This window comes from Nasonia vitripennis, chromosome 1 (assembly GCF_009193385.2).
Source record: "Nasonia vitripennis strain AsymCx chromosome 1, Nvit_psr_1.1, whole genome shotgun sequence".
Taxonomy (NCBI): domain Eukaryota; kingdom Metazoa; phylum Arthropoda; class Insecta; order Hymenoptera; family Pteromalidae; genus Nasonia; species Nasonia vitripennis.
Window position 1 is genome coordinate 9,751,155 of NC_045757.1, and position 13,791 is coordinate 9,764,945.

At 47.6% G+C, this 13,791-nt stretch overlaps 1 protein-coding gene across 6 annotated transcripts in view; it reads right to left on the bottom strand.

Moving 5' to 3' along the window:
• Positions 1 to 13,791, bottom strand: part of LOC100120109 — a 405,862-nt gene that overhangs the window by 3,077 nt on the left and 388,994 nt on the right. For 3 of the 6 annotated variants that reach the window (XM_016990241.3, XM_016990239.3, XM_016990243.3), the window contains 9 exons: positions 2,739 to 3,186; positions 2,295 to 2,580; positions 1,880 to 1,955; positions 1,620 to 1,793; positions 1,069 to 1,470; positions 833 to 976; positions 528 to 762; positions 315 to 431; positions 20 to 226 (listed from right to left, as the gene is read on the bottom strand). In XM_016990241.3, the coding sequence (XP_016845730.1) occupies positions 20 to 226; positions 315 to 431; positions 528 to 762; positions 833 to 976; positions 1,069 to 1,470; positions 1,620 to 1,793; positions 1,880 to 1,955; positions 2,295 to 2,580; positions 2,739 to 3,186 (2,089 nt within the window). The remainder of the gene's footprint in view (positions 1 to 19; positions 227 to 314; positions 432 to 527; positions 763 to 832; positions 977 to 1,068; positions 1,471 to 1,619; positions 1,794 to 1,879; positions 1,956 to 2,294; positions 2,581 to 2,738; positions 3,187 to 13,791) is intronic. The other 3 variants (XM_008217833.4, XM_016990242.3, XM_016990240.3) reach the window with 3 other exon arrangements.

Consider the following 13,791-nt stretch of genomic DNA (forward strand, 5'->3'; position numbering starts at 1 on the left):
GTAATATTAAAATACTTACCAACACTGCATTGACTATTTAAAGTGGTGCTTCTATGATGAAGCCGCGGACTCGTGTCCAATCCCAGGTTGAGAGTGGTCGGAGGTCCGCTACTGCCGCCGCTGCTCGAGGATGAGCTGACGGATATGACACTGTGAGGTCGTCTGCTGCATCGGCTCGAATCGTCGCTGTTCGATACGGCTATCGAGTTCCTGAACCTCGGAGCTGCTTAAAAGGTGGCAATGTTAGATTGAACGTCCTCAGTTACGAGCAAGGATTAGTATTGACTCAGCAAACGTTGGATAGGTGAACATACTTTTTGATAACTGCGCCACGCTGATGGAGCGGTCGTTAATCTGATCGGCGCTGGGCCTGATATCCAGGCACGGCTTGTTGCCAATACCCATGCTCGACATTTCTGCCAGGCGCACTTCTGCAAATATCAAGTCAACGCATTATTTAGCATCGATCGAATACTTTCTTTTGATGACAAATGACCAATTTAACTTTAATAAAAAGCGAACCATACCTCTGTTTCGAAGCGCCTGTTTCCATAAAAGATTGCTGAGCTCCTCAGTCCAGGCTTTCTTGATGTCCTCGCTGGCGCACTGCAGCGTGTACGTATCGCCAGGTTTTCTCTTTCGGAACCAGATCTCGAACTTCGTGGGCGAGTCGGCTATAACGGCCGTCAGGCCGATGTCCGTCGTCTTGATGCTGTGCTTGTAGATGTAGATATCGAGATTCTGCAATGCAAAATCGAAAGCCTTGAGTTACATTCGAAAATAGCTTGTGGGTGACAAGTTGACATGCATTCGCGCATAGAATGAAACTAACCTTTCTATCGGGGAATCGACGAGCTTTGCTGAACAGTATGAGATCCTCGAAGAGGAAAACTTGGCGAAGACACTTCTTGCCCTTGCCCTGCCACACCAGGAATTCGTTTTGCCGCAGTAGCCTGCCCTGCTCTTTCACGTTCACCTATAAAAAGAAGCAATCATGGTTAAAAACAAAATGAATTTTCTACGCCACCTAGTCATCTGGGCCACGACAAAGTGAAAAAGCAAACTCACGTCGCAGTCGCGCAGCGAATCCATAGCTAGCAAATCGTTTCCGTGCCTCAGCTGGAATCGAACCATCTGTTCGGCCGCCCTGAGGTCGGCCTCTCCCTCAACCATTGGTCTGGGTCCACCTTCGCTTCCGGTGCCGTCCTTCTCATCTTTGCTGCCGTCCTCGCTGCCTTTGCCGGCCGACAACTGCTCGGACAGATCGGTGCCCGCCTTGACGAGCTGCTGGAGCAGCAGCGCGTACTTGCCCATTCGCTGGACCGGCTTCAGCAGGTAACTCGCTAGGTCCATTTTGTCGCCCAGCTCCATCTGCTTGGCCTTGAAGAAGGCTGTGCCGTACTCGGCCATCAGCGAGTCCGAGTTTGGCTTATTCTTGTTGTACAGCGCGTAGAGGTAGAACTTCTTTTCCTGCAAGATTTTACGAGGCCAATTGTAATTTCATTTGAAAATCGAAAAACTTTTATCGCTGAATTTGCAGACAGCCCCTTCGAGGCAAGATAAAACAAGAAGAAGATGGGACAAAGAGGCGAACGAAAGACAAAGGAAAAGTAGCTTACATGGCGTAGGAAGCACTGTCCGACCATCATCGGCGATTGTTCGCACTGCTCCAGCTCGCGGAGGAAGTACTGGCTGTGGAACTCGTAAATCTTTTCCACGTTGCCGAAGATTACGTTTCTCTGGCCTCTCAGCGACTGCGGAATGTCTTCTCGAACTAGCTCGGGTATGTAATTCTGCGAAAAATTTAGTGCGGTTTTCGGCGTTAGACATATCGAGTTAAAGATCCAATAATACAGACAACGTCTTTTCAGCGGCTTACCTCTATTATGTATTCGAGGGATTTCACGTAGTCACGTTCAGTCTGGATCATCTCCCTCATTATGAGTAATATGGTTCTGGAAATAGAAATGAAAACGACTTAGATATATTTTCGCGGATCGAGAGCTGGCTGCAACTATAGCCTTATTCCCGTTAATGCAATTGAGTTATTATTTCTGTACGTACATGAGAATGTAAAACGCGAGCAAAAATGCGATCTCTTAAAATATTCTCGCGGAGAGAAAGCGCCGGTGGAGATAAATTTATCATAATGACACTCTTATCCACGCAAGTAGGCTAATAAACTGCGCGTTTTCTATTTTCTTCTATTTCAATAATCGTCTCGTGAATATTCAACTCCGCATCCCGATGTGCTCTCCAAGAGCAGAAATATTTTGATTGAGTCGAATTCGTACTTTTTAGCTTTCATGCCGGGCGCAATGCTGGGCGCCCGGTGCAGGTGCGAGTTGACGGGCGGCTTGACGAGTCGCCGCGGTGCTTGCGGACTCCTTGGCGGCGTCCTCGGGGGTGAGCAGTCGAGCAGCTGTTCCGCGCTTTCGCGCAGCTCGGCGATGTTGTCGAGAAGGGCACCTCGACCTCCAGTGCCGCTTCCACCGCCACTGCCACCACTGCTGCCGCCTAGACTCTCCATCGCTCCGGCGTAGGAGGCACCGCTGCTGTCGCTGTCGTCCCAGCTTGCGCCTATTGAAGTTTGCATTTAGCGTTCGGTTATTCGATGCAAATTCATAAAAAGTGTGATAAAATTAAAAAAAAATCAGCATCAAAGGCTGAACTTTTGAATGAAATATTTGATCGTGATAATGAGAGTTAACAAATAAAAAAAAACAACGGCAACTCACGTTTAGCCAGCGCATCGTCCCAAGAGTTGGCCGAGTCGGAATTGGCGAGGCTCCTCCTCCTGGCAGGGCTACCCGGCGCAGAGCAGGTCCGGGCCATTTCCAGCGCCTCGGCGCACTTGGCCCTGGCGAGTCGGCACTGCTCGAGGAGTATCTCGTTGCCGAGCTTCTCCGCGAGGGCCATCATCTCGGCGAAGTGCTCGGGAGGCAGCGGCGGTCGGGCAGCGAGGAACTGCTGGGCTCGACGGTCGCCGGCGAGTCGCGCCTCCTGAGCCCACTCGTAAGCCCTGTCCTGCAGCAGACAGCATCGGGACGTGTCCTCGAGGTACTCGCGCCGATCCTCCAAGCGGGCGCCGAATCCTCGGAGATGGTGCTTCAGTGAGCGAGCGAGCTCGCGCAGACCCGAGGCCGAGGCTGCCTCGGCTAGGTCGCTGCCCTTGTCAAGGTGTCTCTGTGAAGAGGAAAACGAGAGCGCGTTAGGAGTGTCCGATATTTTTCAACAACTATTGATTCCTTGCTTTTTAACCCTTATAATATTTTATAGATCGCACAGCTGTGACACACCGTCCGCAGTATAAATCCTGCGATTCGATAAAATCCGCCTGAATAAAATAAAAGCGACGGCGCAGAGAGACAGCCAATATAAAGCGTCCGTCAAAACAAGCGACCCTCCCTTTTCGGCTCACGCCGCGCGCGTCTAGAGTAAAAAAAAACTAATTGGCCCAAAGTGCTCGAGAGCGGAGTTAAATTAAAGAGGAGAAAAGCTACTGGCTTATCCTTTTATCGAGGCGTTGATTGGCAGGCGTGACAGCGAGTCGCCCTACGGCGACATATGCGGGGATACGGAGCGACGCGTGGCCCACTGCACACACACGGTATACTATTCCGCAACGATATGGGGGTGAGCGGGACGCGCAACAAGAGCGTAAACACAAATATACGGGAGCGTTATTGCGTGTGCCGTTCCCACAAATGCACGGTTAAGTAGACATCGGAGATGTAGCAACGGATGCGCGCGTCGGGATATAAAAACGTAGGATATTTACTCTGTTATTTGTTCCTCCTTTTCTTCGGGCTGCAGAGGGTATCGCGATTATTACGAGTCTATTAGAAGCCAGTGAGCGATGCGGTGTCTCTTATTAAATTAGCGACGACGCGAGAAGTGTCGGCCAGATTAAATTTGTCGTCGATGCATTATGTTTACTACACGCACGCGTGATATGCGTTGTGGAAGACATCGGTCTTCATTATGCGAAATTTTTTAAGAACACTAAGAAATCATCGCGGCTGCTCGATAAACGTAGTGCAACAAAGAACCTATACGCACCTTTGCGTAGTCTCCACGGAAACTCCAGCGACGACAAAGACTATACAGTACGCGTGACGATCTCCAGAAATTAATAAAGCCGCGCGGCGATTATCCTCCCTTCAAAACACGCGCACACGTTGGAAGAAAGGCGGATGAAAGCACAATGAAAGCGATGCTCGGGGGGAAGCGGCACGCGCGCGCATCTGCATTAGGGAAGGACAGTTCATTGTACTTCCTCGGCTCTATCTCCGTTTCATTTCCTGCGAGCTTGCGCCGTATCACTGAACAACGGCCGAGTATCGTAGTCTCCCCCGCGGTCGGAAGTCGCAGAGCATTCGATCATCGAGAGAGAAATTCTCGGTATGTTGCACGCTTCCTCCGTGATGAAATGAATTATTTCATCGCGGACAGATGATAATATGAGAGATTTGGCAATTTCGTAGCTAGCGGTGATGACTTGCTCGTAATTATGATTTTTTCATGCAATGGCTATTTGTAAAGTAATCAGTCATTTTATAACGATCATTCTGTATGTGTTTTATCTTGAATTCGATACGGCGGGAAAAAATTGTGCGATAAATGAACGTTGAAAAATAATGCGAAGCAACAAAAAGAAGCGACGAGCTGGGGCTGCCGATAGCTGAGAAAATGACTATCCTACGCACGAGCGAAAAAGGGAAGACTCGGAGAGCTGCGCGCACGGGGGTATAGACACTTAATTAAACTCGCTTCGACACACACGGAAGAAGTCCCACGCTGCAACCTGAAATGCTCCCAGCTCGCGCAATCCCGTGCACAGAGGCTGTATTAAACGCGCGCGCACACACACACACACACGCGCGCGCGGATCACGTGCGGACACTATGCACACATATACGCTGCGCGACGAGTCACGTGTCCGGCGGAGAGAAGGTCCGAAACTTATATAGTGGCCCTCTATTTTCTCTGCAGCCGCAACTTGTTTGCAAACGGCTATCGACTTTCCACTGGCCTTTTTTTGGTGAACACGGCTTGGACTGTTTTGTGTGCACTTATCGATCGCTACATGCGGCGGTGCGTCTATTGTTCGGGGGTTTGGAGCTGTACAGAAAAGATGTGAGATAGTCGCATGTTCATACATAAAATTAATCGTTATTATTTTTAAATTTAATAACGTAAAAGAAAAAATTCGAATAAGAACATTACTCAGAGAGACACGGCAGTTCTGAGGTACGCGAGAGCTAAATTTAGAAACTTTTCCCATCGTACATCTCCCTAAACCAGTCCTTCGCTCTTTGTGCCGCCTTATTCCATACAACGCTCGAACAAGAATTTCCCGAAGCGCGCGCGGAGAAAGAATAGTGTACAAGCCGCAAGGAATGCATCCACGTGCAGCGCGTAGCTCGGACCGACCGAGAGAATTGAGAAGCTGTATACCTGCGCTGCCTTTTTCCTCTCGTCTCGGGGATCTCAAAGACACGCGCCGTATGCACCTGCATTTTTCACTCTCGGCTCATTTTGAACTCTCAGACGGTTGGCAATTTTTTTTCTGTGACTTTCAAAATAATTTCTTTTAAAACCACAAAAATGAAACATATACAGTTAGAAATTAAAAGCCCCGCGAAGCTTGAACATAACTCACGATCGCCGAGGCACGCTTTAATTATCAAAGAGCAGCTCGCAATATTTCCAAGGATCGGGCAAAGCGCGCGGCACTTCCACCTCGATTTATGACGCCCCCGCGTCCCGTAAATATCGCGATATTAAAAAAGCCGCACAGCGCGTCGCCGAATTCGGAAGATCCGCTTAGCTTGTTCTTCTCTAATTATCATATGCGTAGGCCGCGCAAAAACGGTTTCTCTCTCCCGTGTGTAATTCCCGCGCGCAAAAGAAGATCGCCTTTTTCGTGGAGTGACTAATAATCGCTCGCGAGCTAGTCTATAGTAATTTCGCTCGCGAACGATGTGGAGTATTTCCGGGTTAGCTAGTGTGAACGAACGACTAATCGGATGAATGGATACATGAGTCCTTTTTAATATCCTCGTGTGTCTTTTATGTGTTATACTAGTTTACTCGGCCGAAAGAATTGGAGATAGCGTTGGTAATGACGCAAGTAAACGACTAATTCACCCGTCGTCACGTTGACGGCGCTGTACTGTATGCGTACACTGACGAAGGTAATTCGAGGCGCAATCACGATTTCGCGAGAGGCGGAAAGTGCAACTCGCGGAATCAATTAACGCGCGCCGGCAAGTAGTCGCGAGACGAGTCGGCGCGACGTCAATGATTGATGCGCAGCGCTGAACTTTTGAGATTGGAGTGTATGGCCGCCGTAGGGAAATGTGCGGAGTTTGATCTACGGGGAAATTCGTTGATTGGATTATTCGACTGGCTGCACTTTGACATTGAAGTTATCCCACTGGCAGCTGTAGCTTCCCTAGTTTTAAAGCTACTAGATTATTATATTGTTCGCCTATAGTTTCACGATAAAAATGAAAATATATCCATCGCGGATCAAGCGAATTTTCACACGACTTGTCGCTCGGGCCAATGTGTCGGTGGGCATGATCATTACCGTAACTGATAAATGGCTGGGTATCGCTGAGAAGCGCCGTTCGCATATATATATTGGACGATCGAGCGACGCTAATGAGCCCGTAATATCGCGCAGCGATCGACCCCCTGATAATTACCTGATAATTAGAAAATTGCCGATCAAACGGTCCGCGTCTGCGATATTTTTATTATTGTTATTCATAACGTAATTCTAGGATGAGAGTTTTTTGCGGACGGTGATTTTCATTATATTATACCATTAATTAAGGGATCGCAGTGATTGATTGAATTAGCCACATTTTTCGTCCGACGGATTTGGATCATTACAGAAGTAGCAGCTATAATAATCGCTCGTTATAAAAATAATTTTTTTGATGAACAAATAAAAATGTAGTTTTTCGAAGCATCGTGCATTAGGTGTATGGAAACTCCTAATTTACAGCTTAGAAAGCTCGGACAATAAATACCGCTCAGCGACAATTATTCGCGAGACTTTGGAAAATTTATTCCCCAGAAAACCCATGTCCACACACAGCGTTCGAGCAAGCGGCAGCAGAAGTCCGCGATATCGTAGCTCAAAATTAAATGTCCACGCGCGTCGACCTTTAATCTCCTAGGAAATCATTACTCCTCCGCTATACACTTCCCGGATAAGATATAATCCAACCGGTTCTCTCTCTCTCTCTCTCTCTCTCTCTCTCTCTCTCTCTCTCTCTCTCTCTCTCGCACGTTTTCTCACATGTGGGGAAGAGCCTTGCAATTCGATTTTTGCAGATTCGAATCCGCGTGTACAGTTTGTTTACAGCTAGGTTCTATGAATCTCGCCGAGGAGATGCTTTGAAGCGTACACGCGTCGAGTGCATTATACGGGATTCAACAGGGTTGTAATTGTTGTATAATTGTATATACTATGCAGTTCTCGCGACTATATGAAAAATTCCTCGGGCGAGGTCGAATTGAAAAAGTATGCGAAGTGCATTATCTGGCCAGAGAGAATGCTATGGTACGAGTATAGAAAGGCGCGCGCGTACGCATAATTGATCGAGCGTGAAATCTAGATTAATTAAGTTAGCGTCTCGCCTGGTCTCGTGCCGCGACTCTGCGTTGGCTGTCCTTTATCTCGTGCGGTATAATATTCACGTGCGTTAACGGCAGCACGTTCAGTATCTAGTAATTTTATTATTGAATGAATGAATATCAATGAAATCAAACTTTGGATCCTGCTGTAGTATGAGCGGTCCAAACATTAGTCCCAAAACCGTAAGTTTCCCCTTTCACACGCGCGGGGGTAGCTCTCTTAATCATATTCGTCACTTACGGAAATTTCAAACTTCTTCTCCGATAACCCACGTGTAAAATATTTTCATCGTAAATTTTAGTTTAATCATTCTCGGAGATTGCCCTTGGGTATGATTTTTTGCTCGCAGCATAGGATAACGAAAAAATTATTGAATTAATTTTCACGTTGGTTTTACAAACTTCCGCGAAGCGAAAGAAAAGCGTGTAGCTCGCTCGAGAAATTCTGCAAGCATCACCGCAGCTCCTCCAGGAAAAAACCAAAAACAGCACGAAACCACAGCTTCTTCTCTCCTCGTAGCTACACAACAGCAGCAGCATCATCAGAAGTCGCGCACCTGTTCGCCTGATCCCATAGCGAATACCGAAAGAGCCTCTTATCTGGCAAGCCGCACTTTCTAATTACGAGCCGCGTGCGCGCGCGCGCGTTTTCACGTTTTATCTATTATGGCCACGCGAGAGCTCGACGCGATGATTATTTTTCCCTTCGCGCGTGAGCTCCGCGCTGAGCTTATCCATTTCGGAGTATAGTTTCCGCGTTTTTTGCCGGCACGTTCGCGTGATAGCTTACTCCTGGCTATCGATATAATGGCTCGAGCTGATGGGGTGAAACGCGTCTATTAGTACTCGCTTGTTTGTTATGTTTTTTTCGTTGCGGAATTCGTTCGGCTGCTGCTTCTTGCGGCGTTGAATATTCTGTATAGGCAAATTCCTTCCGGTGGAGAGGAAGCACGTGCGTTTTTTAGATTGATATCTCACGCGGAAATTAAAATCGGTAATAATATCGGTAATGGGAAATATTGGTTTTTGCAGAGAACAATTTTTATAATTTTTCAACAGCTCTGACTGTATAACGTGACGAGAAAGGCGGGTATGATTTACTCGTTGATTTTTCAGCGGCTTGTCAGAGTGCGGCGAGATTTTTCCCGAAAGGCTCAACTCATAAATTGCAATTCAAATGCCCGACTTGATTAGATAGAAATGTCTTGCGTGCGATTGGAATTCAATAATCCCAGATTAGATTATGTTTTATAGACACGTATATAATGTAGCCGCGAGTGCGGAGGTAGATGAATTATTAATTGAAAAGTCTATTTAGATCCTATCGCTCTATATCGAGGCATTAATTAATTTGACTGCGTCGTAAAAATTATCTTTACTCGTTTTTTATAGATCGAGAGAGAACGACTGAATATTCCAGTAATTGGCGCAAACACGCGTGTGCTCTCGTTTGACGGCTTGGCATAGTTATACGCACCTTTAACTGCTTTGATTTGGATAACAGGAAAAGAAATGAGAGAACCACGGCATTCGCTCTTGATTTGCTCTCTCATCGAGAAACTAGTTTACACTCGAACAAATTGCAAATAATAAAGTAAATCATAATGCACATATTGCTAAGTATAAATAGCATGTCGATACGCGCAAAGTAGTAATACAACATGACAGTCGACTTTCAACAAAAAACAGGTGTTTAAAAAAAAATGTTTCAAACATCGCCAAGTATTTTTCGCAATCGACTTTCTCACGCACAATTATAGGAATAACGCAATTCAACCGTCTCCCCAGCAAGCACCTATGAAATCTACGACTTTCTTGCGCTTTTCCCCGTGCGCTCGCGGGATTCGAAAACAAACACACAGTAAAAGTTCAGAGCGTGTTCCGTTCCAATTAACGCGCGCGTTATGTAAAAAGAGGTGCGAGCGCGACTGGGTACCACCGACAAAGAGAGAGAGAGAGAGAGAGAGAGAGAGAGAGAGAGAGAGAGAGAGAGAGAGAGAGAGAGAGAGAGAGAGAGAGAGAGAGAGAGAGAGAGAGAGAGAGAGAGAGAGAGAGAGAGAGAGAGAGAGAGAGAGAGAGAGAGTGCAACGACGAGCACTGCAATTTCGCGAGCGAATTCGTTTATATCGGGAGATATTTGGCGAGCCGCGGCGATTAATAACGGAACCCCGCGGAGAAACTTTTTGACGGTCCGATGAATCAAAGTTCGGATCGCGAGGAATTCGGGGAAGTGTCGATCGCGCTTTATTCCTTTGCCTGAGAATTTTTACGAGACTTTGGCGTTTGTATAATCGATCCGATGCGTCGAGTTAAAAATCACCTACACACGAAATAACGTATACCGTCTGCAATTATACAGCCGTCCGTATATTATTACGAAAAGCAAACATACCCCTACACGCACTCGATCATACAAGAACATTGGCCTCCTCGCACAATATCCATAAAGCAAATCTAAAAAAAGCGAATCCACAATAGACGAAGCCCGATGCATCTCGCGATGCTTCCCCTAAAAGAGCGTCGGAGCATCGCCCCCTGCGTTTTTTCACCCATAAATTGAAGCTTCCGTCACGCCTCCTCGTACAATCTCTCTCGCCCATATACGCGTACACACGCTCGGCTGCGCGGTGTCGATACTCGATAACAGCGATTCACGCGTTATAAGAGCATCGTTTCTCTCCGCGGCGGGATAGCATCGTGACTTTCGAGCTGTTTTTCGTTGCGAAGAACGAGTTTTCGGAATTTCGGCAAACGCGGAAATTCCGAAATCGCCGCTTAGCGAGTTATCGAAGCGTTCCGAGAAGAGCGGATTGTAAATCAACGCTTGATACGCGATTTTCAATTATATCCAAAAGGCGCGGGCTGCGCGTTTTCAACGCTGCCATCGATCCTCGCGCGAAGTGGAACGGATTATATGCAGCTTGCTGATTTATGATAACACTTATCCTCTTTTTGCGCGGCGTTTATTTAAATTGATGCGGGGAAATTTCTCTCTCCCTCGAAACTCGGTTAACATTTATCAATTACCGCGTGCGCGTATAGGACGCGGAATATTCAAAGCGGGCTCATTTTCACTCTGTCGACTGCGATGTTCCACTAGTGCTTATTGACTCTACACACCATGAATCAAGCGATGCTGATGAAACGTTCGCAAAAATTATTAAATACTTCATGAGAGTGCTACCGCTTTGTAATGCAGCTTGCTCATCTTTACGAGCTAATCAGCGTAGCGTAAAAAATCTCGATTCAATAAAGAGTAAACCTACTTTTTCAACGGCAGCAGCAGCAACAGAACCAAAATCTCCCTTGCCCCGAGTCACGTTTTTCCTCGGCTTGTAATAAACGATCCCCTCCCTCTCTCTCGTTCTCTCTCCGATATGTATCCGACAATCTCGTGCTCGCGGCTCTGATGCCTTGGACACATACATACACACAAGAACTCGGTACTGTGCGCCGAGAGGCGAACGGGTCTCTGACCAGAGTGGAATGCCGCGTGCAAGAAAGTTGCACCTACGTGCGTCGCTCTTCTCTTCGTGTACGAGTCTATACACTCTGCGTTTGTTCGTGCGTGTGTGTGTATGCCTGGATGCGCGAATGTGACGGAGAAAGGGAGGAGAGACAGATGGATGACTTCGCTACGGAGGGAGGAGTGGAGGATCGAGCTTTTTTGGGGATATTTAGAGGAGGTTCAAGGTTGGATCAGTGGAGATCTTATTCTGGAGCTTGGGTTCTGTATTTGAACGTACCGAATGTATAGAATGATGAAACAGTCACAGAGGTGTCTGGCGTAAACGATCACCCGAATCATGTCGATCGTAATTCAATGCATCGACGGCATAGCGCAACGATCAACTCCGCGTAGAAGCTTCATAGAAAGAGAAAGCGCGGCGGCGCAACCTTCAACTTTCATTGTTCGAACGTTCGCGCGGATACATGCATCAGGCGACGATCTTACACCTGCTCTAATGCATCATAATGACCGCAGCGCAAGGCTTCGACCAGTAATGAGCGTCTGTGCACCTATAAGTACCTACTCCAGATGAAAAGCGTCTCGCGCGTGAGAAAGTGACGAATCCATTTCGAGAAAGTTCGCTCCTTCATGCAGTGCGCTGCCGGTGTGTGTACTTCCGCGCGGCATTTGTCTCGAGTCGGAGTAAATGAAAAATTCTGCAAAAGTCGCAGGCTGACCGAATGGAAGGTAATATCGCTTTCTTTTCAATTTCAGTGATATCGTTACTTCGCTCGCACACGCGACGATGTCGACCGTGTTGCTCGTTTGTAACGCGTGGTGAGAGCGAATTCGCATTAAGTGTATTTTTATGGGGTGACCGAGATGTATGCGTGCTCGTCGCGCGGTTTTCCTTTGTTTGCCACCTGTAATTCGATTCAGACGCGTGAATGGAAGTAGCACTTGGAGAAAACGAAGCGACGGCCTCCGCGATAAAATACTCATCGATTCCAGCCGCAGTCACGCAAACATCAAAACCGAATGCCTCAGCGAGCAATGATAGCCTCGACCCGGCGCATAATTCCTCCTGAAACTACAGCACTTGACGTTCTGAGGCATCTCCCCTACAGCTATACACACTGCTGGCGGAGCCAATGCAAATCGGCCAAGCATCTCGCGCATTAGATAAAGCTCGTAAGCTAAACCGCTGCGCGCGTCTCGCCTCTTCCTCTCTCTTCCTCTAAGCTTACACGGCGCGTCTAAATCTCCGCAGGATCGGTTAGGAGAACGTTTGCGCGCAGCGTCCGGCGGCGACATGCGCCGCGCGCACCGGGAAGAAGAAGCTGAACCCAAGTCTCTCGGGTCGTATCGTTTGTACGCTAATGGTCGGTGTACGTATACACGAGAGGAACGTTAAGGAGACGCGGGAATTTGTCGATAGGCTCCAACGTGATCGAGACCTTCCCTTTCATCGGCGCGTACAGGATACTCTCTTCGAGCATACACACGATATATAAAGTCGAATTGCTTTCTCTCCGGCTGGACTATCGTGAAATTTCCGTTTCCCGCAGGTTTTCCGTATCGAAATATCTTCGAGTATACCACTTATTCGAACTGAATACAAACGCTCATCGCATCATCGCGCGACGAAAAAATCCTCACTTCGACTGAACTACCCGAGCTCAATTAAAGTCGAACGAGCTGCTGCCTCGACAAGAAGTGCGCATCACCCCGCCCATATCCTCACAATGCGGCCGATCAAGCTCGTCGTCGTCGGCCGCCGCTCGACCTCGCAAAAAAGAGAAGAACGAGAAGTCGACCTGTTGTCGCTCATTCACGACGAATTTCAAGCCTGCACTCGACGACAACTCGAGCACAATGGGACCTTTTTCGCCCGCGGCGGACGCATCAATTCGAGAGAAGAAGCGCACAGTACGCGCTGCGCGTTTGCAAGACCGATGAAGAGACGCTGATATATGGCTCTGCTCACTGCATAAACGTCCGAGCTTTTTCGACAAGTTTGAAGATCGTTTACGGACGAGCGGCTAAGTATAATTGCTGCAACGATTGTGAGTTCCTTTTTTTCATCATCTAATCAGCACATCGCACGCGTGGTGAAATTTAGACGCTCTTTATGAAAAAAAAACAACTATTTTTCACAACAGCAGCGGCAACAGTTTCGAAGGCCGCTCGGCAGCACGAAATCAGAATCCTCATTCAATTCCGCTCGCGAGGCAAAGTGGCTCAGTAAATCACACAGATCGCGTGTAGATTTCTTTTCGCGAAGACACTGGAGACTCGACATCTCTTTAATTTTTCCTCATGTAGCGACGAGCACTGAAATCCACGCGTGTGCCATGCATGCGCACAGTGTATATTCTCAAAGAGAGACCTTGACTGGAACAGCAGCGGCGTTTCAGTGGGGCATTAAAAGTCGCGTCCGAGAAAAACGATGTAGCACGCAGGCGTATGATCGTTGCATTTGCCGCTACGGCGGCTCGATACATCTTTATCTTGCGCAATATTCGCGCACTTTTTATTGGCTATTTATAACGATGCAACTTTTATTACGCCGACGCGTTTCGTCTCTAACCTGTTCTCGATCGTAAATCGAGATATGGAATTTCGAGACGACGTCCGGCGTCGATTTAAAGCTAGTAATCAAATTTTCATTAGATTCGCCGCGG